This window comes from Melospiza georgiana, chromosome 7 (genome assembly GCF_028018845.1).
Source record: "Melospiza georgiana isolate bMelGeo1 chromosome 7, bMelGeo1.pri, whole genome shotgun sequence".
NCBI classification, from domain to species: domain Eukaryota; kingdom Metazoa; phylum Chordata; class Aves; order Passeriformes; family Passerellidae; genus Melospiza; species Melospiza georgiana.
The window spans coordinates 34,157,804-34,170,531 of NC_080436.1; the positions used below are offsets into that span (position 1 = coordinate 34,157,804).

At 38.0% G+C, this 12,728-nt stretch overlaps 1 protein-coding gene across 8 annotated transcripts in view; it reads left to right on the forward strand.

Moving 5' to 3' along the window:
• The window catches only part of MGAT5 (alpha-1,6-mannosylglycoprotein 6-beta-N-acetylglucosaminyltransferase), a 118,374-nt gene that overhangs the window by 42,457 nt on the left and 63,189 nt on the right, over positions 1-12,728 (forward strand). For 6 of the 8 annotated variants that reach the window (XM_058028534.1, XM_058028535.1, XM_058028539.1 and 3 more), the window contains 2 exons: positions 6,129-6,520; positions 10,518-10,685. In XM_058028534.1, the coding sequence (XP_057884517.1) occupies positions 6,283-6,520; positions 10,518-10,685 (406 nt within the window). In that variant the 5' untranslated portion in view covers positions 6,129-6,282. The remainder of the gene's footprint in view (positions 1-6,128; positions 6,521-10,517; positions 10,686-12,728) is intronic. The other 2 variants (XM_058028540.1, XM_058028542.1) reach the window with 1 other exon arrangement.

Genomic DNA, 12,728 nt, shown 5'->3' on the forward strand with positions numbered 1-12,728 from the left:
CACATGCTTCTGCTCCTTCCAGGATGTTCTATCAGCTTTTTTATCAGACATCTGCTTTTATTGGACTGATCACAACTGAATGAAGTTTGCTTTAATATTAACAAAAGTGTTTTGAAGTGGCTTCAAATTTATGACTTGACCTATTGAAATGAATGTTCTTTTGTTTCTGTGACCTACTGAGGCAGGATACAGCCCTTGGCACCCTAAGCAGGTGTGGATTCAGCCTTTGCTTGTCCTGCTGTCTGACCTCTGCTTTATGCACTTGACATGGGCAGTGGCAGAACAGCAGCTAAACTGCTTCTGAGCACTCAGTGTAACTGAGGCCCCTAAGTTTTGTTTAGATGTGTGGATGGTTTCATGTTAATGGAGAATATTTCCTAAGTGTGTCAGTTAATTAATTGCAGTGTCAGTACTGGAGTCAAGATGTGTGTGGTACAAAGACACTTGACAATGGTATGAGCAGACACTGTGTCTAAATGCAAGTAATCTTATCAGGAATCAGGCTTCTTTTTCTCTTCTCTGATCCTTTCTTATCTTCTACCAACAGAGCATGTGACTGTTCTTTGATTTCACTTGCCTGCATTAAGTGGGAGGCTGTAAGTTATCGTTGTTAGTGCTGTGCTTTGAAAGAAGGAAAGGTAGAAAAGGACTGAGGGAGCCAACATCTCACAGTCACAGCAAAGCTTGCACTGTTTCAGAGCACAGACTGGCCAACTGGGGTGGGACAGTTGCTGGAATGTTCCCCCAGGAATAAACAACTGCAATACCAGGAAATCAGTAATTTGCATTCGGTTGGGGTATAGTGCACATCTGTTTAGGCAATACAGCTGTAGTAGGAGAACTGTGGTTAACATCAGCCTGGAATTCCAGTTTATGTATACTGAAAGTGTGTCTGGCTTAAATTCTTAAAATGTAGCACTCCCAGTTTGGACTCATTACTCCTAGAAAAGAAGTTTTAGAGGATTTTAGGGCGTATTGCATCAGTTTCTGCATGAAGCCTGACTCCTGGCACCCCTTAGCAGAGGAGGTCTGGGATAGGCAGGTGTTTTCACTCACCCTGTGTTTGCTGGCTGTAGCTGTGGTGTGCTGGCAGCCCACAGGCTTCACACTTGAATTATCATCAGCTTTTAGGTTAGCACGCCCTTGGTGAGAACAGAGGCGGTTCGTGTCTTGGTGTTTGTCCTTGGCTGCTCTGCAACAGCTTGTTCTGCAGAATCAAACAGTTGCAAACAGAAGGGGAAGGGCAGCTTGCCCTCTTCAGGAAACAATCTGGAAAATAGGTCAGGCAGGGTGGCCTGAGTGCACCTGAATACACATTGTGAGTGTCTGCATGGATATATATATGTAAGAGGAGAATGAGAGATTGCTGTGACTGAAGGTTTAGGAGGCTGATGGAACAAAGCAGATTAAAACCAGCTTTAAACTTTATAACAAAACTTGAGTAGATTGACATTCACTGACAATACCTGTTACTAAAGGCTGGGTTTTACTCATCCCTGGTCATTGCTACTGCATAGTCAAAGCAATTAGTGTGCAAAAGTTTCATAATAAATTGTGAGCAGAGGGTACCACAGAGCTGGTGCCATGGATTTAGCACTGATGGGCCTGGCACAGGTGCCATTTCTTATACTAAGCAGTACTATGCCTCCTTTCCAGCTTTTGCTGCTGTCAAAAGAAAAGCAGGGTTTTTTTCCAAAATTCAAGGTTGTGCTTTATCATTGATTAGTATTTGACCATTACTGAGTAATTCACAATTTTGGGGCCTCTCCTTTCGACCTGTGCCTGTATTTCCCAGCCCATGGTTCTTATCACATATCTAAGCTGTTTGCTGTAACATGAGGCACCTGGTACCCAGCTCTAGCTCATACAGTTATTCCTAGGATAATTTCTGAACCATAACAGGCCAGAATTTGGGACTTGCATGTTTGGCATTGGAATACTGGTCTTTTCCTAGCAGTGGCAATACTATTTTTACTGAGCCACATGGTAAAAAAATACATATACTCTGTTTACTAGTCATGATGTTTAAGGTTGCTTAGGTTTGAGTTTATAACAAACTAATAATTAAATACCACTCAAGTTGCTGGTTTTATGGGTGCAAGAGCTTCTGTTTTGGTTACAGACAATTAAGGTTTTAGAACTGTGTAGCTACTGATGAATGGTGCATTCAGCTGATGAAGAGTTTAATCCTGAGTATCCTGATTTAATTCTGAGTATCCTGAGGATAGTGGTGTTCCAAGCTTACCCTAAGTACCATTTCTAATATAGGTACAGATTGGACAGAGAATATCAAGCTGTGTATATTTACATACTTATAAAGAGACTTAGCTTAATCTCTTGTAGATGATTAATTCTCCTCCTTAAAAAATGAAGAGGAATACGTGGAGATGTGTCACCAAAATTTGTTTACATGAAGATGAACTATTTGTACTCTATTTTAAGCAGGGAAAAAAAAAAAAGAGAAAGACAGAGAGAAAGGTAATATCTTAAAATGCTGAGAAATGTGTGGTTTGCACCCCTGACATACAGATCACTTTATTTAGGGTACTTATCTGAGATGTTTCTTGATAGTGTGAGGCTTCTTTTGTAGCAATGACATCAGCATGGTAATGTTATCCTCTTTAACTCGTGAATTGACCAGCTGTTGGACAGGATTTATTAAATACAGAACAGAAAAAATGTCTTTCTGATGAAGTTATATAATAGTACTTTTGGTACTTTGAAATTCTTGTGCCTGGTTAAATGGGTGTAAGGTTAGCCCTTTTTCAACTAAATATATGTGAATAATTTTTGTTCAGGGTAGGGGCAATTGAGTTGTAAATTGTGGTATGTTTTTCACAGAAGCTGTAATGAGTTTGTTTAAAAACAGCCCCAAACACCTGCCTGCCACCCCACAGAATGTTGTTTCGGTTGTGGTGGGATTTTGGCTGGTTAGACTTGAAACAAGACAAATATTGTTTATTAGAGGTGTTCTTGCCCCATGTATCCTTTCACTTTCATCCTGTTTTTCACACTTAGTGTTTAATTTTTGTACATTAACTGCTTTGACTAAGTCAGGAGGAATTCTCTTCCTAACAGTTTCACAAACAAACTCACAACTAAAGCATCCAGTTTCCAGAGGGTGCTGGAATTATTTCAAGAGACGTCTTAGAGCGGGACCACATCTTTCCAAAGCTTAAAAAAAGGGGTGGGAAGTGGGAAAAAAAAACCACCTGTCATTCTTTAGAAGCACAAATAAATATGGGTGTCGTATCCTCTTTAGGTGTGTGCATTTGGAGACTAGACTAGGAAAAAGCCTTAGTAACTAACAGGATTGCCTCCTTTGGAACATTTATAAGATGTGCAGGAGAATAAGGGGAATACACTACCACCTGGAGTTTTGGGATGTCCTACTTGGTATGGGCAGAGAGATAACTTGTCAGTCAAAATCCATCAGTGATTATGGTAGACAAATGTGTGTTTATTGCTTCAGCTCTTGCTCAGTTCAGCTATTAATTTCCTGTCAAAACAGAAATACATGGAGACATTTCTGTGCTGCTGTCTTCATGCATTCCACATCACCCCTCGATATCTCCTGTCCACTGTCCACATAGGTACCAAATAATGACTCATTATAGGTGTGGCAATCATTAACTGGGGAATAGTTGTGTTGCAGTCCTTGACAGCTGTCAGGTCTGGGATTAATATATACCAAAGTCATATAAATATTTATTAAATATGTACCAAAGTTAGTGCAGCTGCCCATGGGAGCACCAGGATTCTGCTGTGCACTTTATAAACCTCCATGGCCACCAGGAGGGCTGTAAAGTTAATTAGTTGAGTCCATGTCGTTGGGAGCTCATCAGGTTGCTGGCCACTGAAATTGCTTCAGGAAAAATACGGCTTGTTGGTGATATTTGGGTTTAGGGTTTTCTGTTTGTTTGTTGAAAGGGTGGGGGCCATTGTTCCATCTGTTATTGAATTTTAGTCCTTTCTTATGGCAAAGGTTTAATATTTGCTGTCTACCTTCTTACAGTTTTAAGTGGATTTATTTTTCTGCTGATAAATAGAACAGAAAAGTCAACACCTCTTTAAGGAGGTCATTCTCATAGTTCAGTGTCATTACACTATTTCTTATACCATCTTTCTTTCTGTTCTAGAACTTTAAAAAGAAGACTGTGAAATACTTGCATTTTTAATTGCTGTTTTTAATGTTAATTATGTTCAGAGGTGTTTTTTTCCATTATCAACTAGTCATAAACAATCATTAGCACTTGTCTGTTAAAACATGGTGGTGATAGGTTTGCTTTCTTATTCAGTGTTTTCTGCTTCACAAACAAGTGATAATTGAGGAAGAAATATTGACTGTTTAACCACAGATCTTATTGCTTTAGAGGATGTTGTCAGTGCTTACTTGAAATTAAGTCACTGAGGGAGTTTATCTGGAATATTTTAGATTTTTTAAAAGTTATTATATTTTTTTAGACTATGGATTTTTCTATATTTTATCACACCCAATAATGCAAAAGAATAGTAAAACTTTCAGCTTTTAATGAACTAACAATATTCTGCTATCTAGCCAGACCCAAAATATCTCAAGACTATAGTTAAACAAACAGAAAGTAAAATTTCTCCCTGCCATTTCTTGGAAAATTACCTGAAATTTATGTAGAGCAGCATTAAACAGAGTCCTTAATTTTCTCTGTTGAAACTGTTCATTTTCTTTCCTGAGATATTTTCAGTGTGAAAAAAGCCAGCTTGAGGGCTTTATGATGTTTTTCACCGTACTTGCAATTAATTTCTCTGCCCCATTCCTCCTTAAGCAAAAGGTGGCTGCAGATTGTTCATTAGCAGTGTGAGTGCACAGGACAGTGTCTGCCTTGCCTGCTTTTAGTTTAAGTAATGTGCCTTCACTTCTACAATCAGTTTAATCAGTGATGTGCAATGTGCACTCCCAAGTCACACTGGGGATAAGTGCCCCAAAGGTATTTCTGTCCAGCTGCACAACTCCTGGTTAACTGGAAGCAGAAGATCTACAGGGAATTTTAACAAGCAGGGAGCCCTACTAGCAGGGATCTGAGTAATTATCCTATTAAAACAGAGCAACATCTGCATTATCTGTGCAAGCACAGAATGGAAGGGAACATTATGTTCTCTAATCCTGTCTGGGAGCATTATGAAGTTAAAAGGATAACATTTTACCAAATCTGTGTTCTAACATGATAGGTTACACTTAATTACCTTTAATTACCCCTCTTCTAGTTGGCCTTTAGGCTAAGGACCCTGCCTCTAACTCTCATCACAGACCATTTCTTGCCTTTGGATTCTTCATGCCATGTTTTGTAACTGATTTTACTTTCAAAAGTTGGTCCTACTGTGTCTTGAAGGCCTTAATTACAATTCCTTTTCCCTTGTGTATGAAAAGCTCTGAGAATATTAGTTTCTATATAAAAGACATGTTGCTGCATTCAGAAGTTTGTGTTTTCAATTCAGTTGCAAAGAGCCACCTCATTTGGAATATGTTTTATGGCTGAGGAGTAACAGCACAGCAGAGGCCACACAGGAGCAGGACATTATTCCAGCCTCCCAACTGCTTGCAGTGGAAGCCAGGAGAGTGTATTGGCTTAAATAATGTAGATTTCTTCTTTCCTCTTTCCCCCTGAGGGAGTCTGATTTCCTGATCACCTATCTAGCCATATGCTGTAGCTCCTGCCAGGAACTCCGAGCAGTGTCACTGCCAGCTAAAATTACTTGTTTTCTGAGAACTGAATTACATTGAGAATTGTCTTAAATTGCTGCACTGGCAACATCGCAGAGTTTTGCATACACACACACAAATAAATATGTTACAGCAGCCTTACTTTGAAATACAGCTTAGAAACCACTTCAGGCAGGAAATTTGATCCAGATCCTGTGAGGTGTTCTCCACCTGCTCGGGCACATCACTCCTGCTTTGTTGTCTTTCCAGCCCTTTTCTCAGCCCCTTTTTGCTCTGGCTGCTACAGTGCACTGATGAGACATGCAAATTAACCATTTACAAAGCAAGCACATTGTCTGCTCCTGATTTGTACAGGTTAGAGGGAAGAACTAGAATGGATAGTAAAAACTTCAGTGTGCTAACTGTGCTTTTTTTTTCTCTTCTCTTGCAGCAGGATGGAACTGAAACACGGATATGTGTTGACAAAGGAGTTGGAATAAGACTGAGTCCTGCTCTGTGATATTTTTACACCTGGACCATGAACTTGCTGTTTGGCTTCATGCTTTAGGAACCTTTGTAGTAACTGTGTGAAGCTGTTGGGAATCATGGCATTCTCTCCATGGAAGCTGTCCTCTCAGAAACTAGGCTTTTTTCTGGTGACTTTTGGTTTTATTTGGGGAATGATGCTTCTGCATTTTACTATTCAGCAGCAAACACAACACGAAAGCAGTTCAGTCCTGCGTGAGCAAATTTTGGATCTCAGCAAAAGATACATCAAAGCATTAGCTGAAGAAAATAAAAATGTAGTTGATGGGCCTTATGTTGGGACAGTGACAGCATATGGTAAGTGTGTTCTCTGGATTATTTGATAATCTGATTAAGGCTTGTTCCTCAATTGCCCAAACATTTTGCTTCATACTGCCACTCAATTAGCAGTACTTTACTCTGTGCATTTTCTGTACAAATGGAGAAAGTGGCCTTTCCTTTTAAGTGGGACAAGCAAACATTTCCAGTGTCTGCTGATTTTTATTATGTCTGTCTAGTACCTCTGTCTAGTATGCTTTAGGTTATTTGTTAGAACTCAGTTTTAAAAAAACTTTTTTGGTGTTTTTGAGAAAGTTGGGAGGCTTTTCAGTTTTCGTTTCAGTGATGTAAGAAATTACCTGTGAAAAAATTTGCCTTAGTTTAAAATGGAGACCTGCTACTTATTTCTTCTTTCCCATTTCACTTCTTTGTTCAGTCAATTTACTTAATGTTTAAGTTTATTTATCTGATATAATCCTAAATTAAGCTTAAGTATATCCTATTTGCCTCAGGGCAGAAAACTGTGAGTTTTAGTGCTTTGTTTGGCAGTTGTTTCTAATGCTTACTCTCTTCCAGTTTGTACATGAGAGTTCAGTTTTTGTGCATGTGTCAGACAAAGCAAGCAGAAAAAAATGAAGCATATTACCTGAAAATATTACTAAAAATAAAATATAATCAAATTTCAGGTTAGGCATGGTTCCTTTTCAGTCTAAGATCACATAATGCACCTTACTTCTTTAGCAATTTTTAGACTCACTTTCTTTCCGACTTACCTATGCACTTTCAGAATGTCTGGAAAATTAGTAATTTACATTTGTTTTTATTTTATAGTTGTCTTGTTATTCAGCTCTGAAGAAATTGAGTAGATAGTTTTTTTAATGTTTAGACAAAGAATATAGACTAGGATGCAACAGATGGAATAGCTGCCCTTCTTTCTCTAGTTTTCTCTTAATACTCTATACTTTTTGGTGCATGCACTGAAAATATCTTGCTGGAAGGTGTCTTGTTTCTGTCAAAAGTATTTTTTCCTCTAAAAAGCAAAATTTTGAGTTGGTGTGCGTTTGTTTGCCTGTAAGCATGAGATTATTATCCCCAACATAGCTAACAATTAAATTGCTTCATTGCTTAAATAACAATCTGTAACTCCAGATTTGTGGCTGCTTGTTGAGCTATAGTGGAACTGTAGCCTTACAAAGCAACACAAGCAAAACAGAGTGGTGTAGATCAATATTTGGGTTGAGGATCTCTGAGCCAGTAGACATCCTTAGAGGATTGTGTGATCAGGCTCAAAACAAAACTTTATCTGCTGTATAGCCATTGCCAGTGTCCTGTTACTGTGCAGGGGTGCCTGATGGTGGATGAGTTGAGAAAGAAAATAGACAACAAACCCCAAACAATCTGGCGCCAGATATTGAAGGTAACTGGGTTAATGTGGGTACAGGATATCCATAGGCAAAGTTCCCCCTGCAGCTTGTTGCCTGTGGCATTAATTTCCTGCTCCAAATCCTGCTGGGGAATAAATTGACTTGCCTCCAAACACTGGTCAAGCTCCCAAGGAGAAGTTAAACTGCATTTGGAAGCAGGTGAAGTAACTTTGTGACACTTCTGTGCAGGGAAAGCCAAGGTTTGTGTAGCAATTTTAAGTCCATAGCTGACAAGATTTTTAAGATTAAAGACTTAAATTTAAAGTTTGGCCAGATGTTTTCAACAAAGTAGTTTGGAAAGATGGAAAATAATGATAATGCAGTTATTTAAAATATTTCAGGGAAAAGAACTAGGGTGAGGGAATAACACCATATTAAATAATAGTTTATGAAATTGGGTAAGGTAATTACTTAATAAATTAATTTGTCCTGTTTGGCATACCAAATGACTTGCTGCTAGCAAATAATCAGGTTAGCTCTTCACAAATAAACACATTAATAACTGATGTTAGTAATAATTGGTAGAGGCTTCTTCAATATTCTGTGAAAATTAATGCTCTTGCTTATTTAGCCTTTTTATATTTCTTAATGTTATCCTCTGATTGCTTTAAATGAGCACAGTCATGATTTCCATGTTCAAGTATAAATTAAATGTTTGCTGGTTTTGGCTGCTTTTACCCACCTGAAAGGTTTTCAGTCATTTCTTAATTGTGGTTGCACAGCTTGTTTACTTTCCACTTTTTCTTTCTGCCCTGTATTCACCTGTTAGGTAGGTGGCTCAAATATTTTCCTTTTTAAAGTTATAGTTCAGATATACACAGTGAATATTAGATTTATAGCAGTGAATGGCTCTTTTACAAAAATTCTGTGAATCAGTGCTTCTTCCCTCCCCTTCTCAAAGTAGCCTCCACTTCCCTTTTTTTTCTGACAAGATGTTTCTCATATCAGTGTGTTGGTATAAGAATTAAAAAGTAATTATTTTGAACCTCTTTTGTCTTTTTGATCAGTGTGTACTTTTATGTAGGCTATGTTTCTTCCTCACTGTTTCCTGAGTTATTTTTACTACTTTTTTCCTTGATTTTTTTTCTTCCTTCTGTACCGGGGTTTTGTTCCTGTTGAGTCCAGAGTTTCCTTTTCTTCTGCACACTATGCCATTAAATAACTTTTGGACCACTTTAAAGGACCCAGATATGTGGACTAGTGCTTCACATTCCACCTTCTGATCTTTACAGGACAAAGGAAAACACAGCTATGATGAGAAAGGCTTTCTTTATGGCACCATTAAATAAATATGATTCTCCTTTTGTTTGGAGAAAACAATTATAAAAAACTTTCTAAAGTAATAGTCTTTTCTTATTTATTATCTCATTGCACAAGAATTGAGATAGTCATGGGAAAAATAAAAAAAAAAGCACAGAATGAATGTGGCAAAAATAGAACTGCTGTAGAGGCCGTAGAATGTCTTCAGATGTATGGAAAAGTTTTCTAATATAGTTCAGGATATTATTTGATTTGAAAGTTGTGTAAAACAGAAAATACATTATACCAAAACACATGCAATTATTTTATGTAATTAAATGGAAAAATAATGTAAATCCCTTGTACCAAATTCTTTAATCATTATGAGGGTAAATGAACAAAGGACAATAGTTTCATCTTCTTTGGCTTTTTGCCATTATAATTATACGGTTTTGTCTGATAGTTTTCTCCTCTTGCCCTTAGTCCTTGCCAAAGTGTCTTGTGTTCCTTCAAGGAATCTGAACAAAATGAAAGCCAAGGAAAAAAAAAAGAAAATAAGAAAAAAATTCAAAATGAGGAAAAATAAGGAAATGAAAAAATTAAGGAAAAGTAAAAAAAATGAGGGAAAAAAGAAAACTCTTTCTGTGTTGTCATTTGATATGCAAATTCCTGTCATTGTTCATTGCCCTCCATGCCAAGGAAGCCCTGTGTCTGACCAAACAGAGCCAATCACTAGACTGAAGAAAGGAAATGTGATTTTTGGGGTTATGTGAATACAGCAGAAAGGTTGAACTTAAATTTTTTTTAGAAATTATTATCTATTTTTAATTTGCCAGTGCAGAAGCTGGTTATGTGGAGGAGATGCAGGAGAAGGTTTTTGTACTGGCTTAAAGCTCTCCTTTTTGGGAAGGGGATTTTTGTTCCCAGGTGACTGAGTATCAACAGCCAGTTCCTCTGATAGTGTTTGAATATGGATTTAGGCTTAGCCTCATTATTATTTAAGCAGCTTCTTATTACTTGAGCCATTGCAAAGCAAGCATTTTTCTGTTCCTGTAAAGGCTCACATTTCACCTTGAATGTGGATATCTACGAGTAGCACTGTGCTTCATAAAATATACAGGCTGACAAGTTCCATGGCCAAGGAAACTTGTATCTGAGTATCTGAGGCTGAACAAAGTGGGGAACGTGAGTGCGTGGAGCTGCTAATGGCAAAGATTTGCACTGAGAAAGTGTGTGTGTATATATATATATGTGTGTATGTATATATGTCTATCTATATATCTCCAGTCTGATTCTTGTATCTATTGTTTGATTCTGTCTGACAAGTGTGCACTGCATTATTAAGCAGTTTAACTTTTCATTTTCACTTGCAGATTTGAAAAAGACTCTTGCTGTCCTGTTGGATAATATCTTGCAGCGCATTGGGAAGTTGGAGTCCAAGGTGGAGAATCTTGTACTTAATGGAACAGGAGCAAACTCGACCAACAACACCACCACTTCTGCTCCCAGCTTGGGAGCAGCTGAAAAGCTTAATGTAGCAGGTGTGTAAGGCAATTACTAAAATTATTTATGATAATAAATAATTCTCTTTATCCTTTTCTCTTTTGAGCATGATATGATTTTTCAGTGTTAGATATTTGGAATGTCTTAGAAAACAAAATTCCAAGTCTAGCCTTTATCAATGACAAATTGAAGTCCAAGCTTAGTGGAAGATTTTTTTCTGTGGTAACTTGAACACATTAGAAAATCAAAATCTCTTCTCAAGGGAATAGTTCACCCATTTATAGTAGATGTTTCATACTTTAAGTGGTTGCATTTAAGAATGATGAAACTGGGGAAATCTTTTCTCTCAAAGCCTAACTATTTAGGTTGGTATCAATCTGCTTTGCCATTCCACCATATGCACTTTATTGGTTATTAACTGAAAGAAAACATTTTTTATATTTGTTGGTCATGGTTTAAAAATGTCTTTCCCTACAGTGTTTTATGGCTCTTAGGATTTGACACAGCGAGATCACCTACCTGGTACATTCAGTTAAAATAAAAACATGTTTTGAGATTACATTTGAAGTCATTCATTTTATTTGCAATGAATGGACTGTTTTGTTCTGCCACCAAGTTGAGAGAGATACTGGCAGTCCTGACTCATAGGAAAGTCTGAGTGTAAGTCCAATGATTTTTGCAGTCCCAAAAGAGAATAGAGCAGATGAGTTAAGGCAACTTGGTAAATAAGTTGATAACTGTGCTCCTATGTCTTGTCTGTCCTTGGGTTTCCTGCAAAAATAAATATTTCTGTTGAGAAGGTGTTACTTGGTGAAATTCTCAAAACAGAGAAGCAAATGCTGCCTTTGGTAGGGAAATGCCACTGGAACAAGTCTAGGAAAGCAGATTTGCAAGTGACTGCCTGATGACAGTGTGGCAGCAGAGTTGCTCCGTCCTAAATGCATTTATCTGTACCAGGGGGCTTAAGTCATGTTATCTTTTGGTCAGACAGACCTTTCCCTCCCCAATCTGCCTTGCCTTGACAGAATTGAAGGCAGGTGAGGAACAAGTACCTAAAGAGATGAAGCATCTGCAGGGTGCTGACAGGCTGTGCCACCTTCCTGCCACAAGGCATCCAGCACCAGATCTTGGAAAAACTTCCACTGAGATGGAAAGTGAACGAGTACAGCACTGTCAGAGTTTCTGGGACATGTATATATATAATGAAAAACATCCCTGTATGTTTTCTTTTTGTAGCTGGACAAAAGAGAGTTATTTCCTTAGATTTACAGTTAATTGGAACATGTATGCTCAAGTTGTTGCTTTAAAATTTATAGGCAAATGTTCATTGTTCTTACCTGAGAAGGAAACATCTTTCATCAGTTCTTAGGGTGATTTGAATGTTGTTTGTTATTCTTGGAGTGGGCTAAATTCACAGTTTTGGTATTCAGGAGCAGCATTGAATGAGCCTGGTAAGAGTTTTCCGTCTGCAGTGTTTGCATTACTTTGTACTGCCTGAGGCTTGCTCTGTGGCAAAGAACACAATTCCTCTCATCAGGGCCACAAGTTTTTACCTTTGACTCCTGGTACCCTGAGTTTAAAATGTCTGAAGCAACCATTAAACAGCAGCAACAGGAAAAACCTTTAGGTAGGAGCTCCTTAAGGTTCAATTAATGTATTGTGCTGATGACTGGATGATGTCACTGCTCAGGTACCTCTGGACTGGATAGTACCTAGGGTTAGAGTTTGAACCTAATCCCTGTTTAAAGTGCCTGCTCTTCATCCATTTGAAGCAATCAGTGGCAATTACTCAGATCAGAGGCAGTCAAATGGAAATGAAAAACTTGTCTCTACTTCTTCTTTCATGGCAGTTTCCTGACAGCATGCTCTGGAAGCCATATGATTCCAGCATAATTGTAATATAAGTATCTTCTCTGTTGGGAAGGAATTGTTCAGAAAATAAGCTAGGTGAGGGCATTGTGATAATACCAATGTTGATTTTGTCTGTAATATTTCAATAACATCCCTTTTCAATTGTGTTAGAGCAATTGAGGTAATGTGAAAATTGTGGTGAAGGCATTTTGTTACCCACAGTTTGTCAT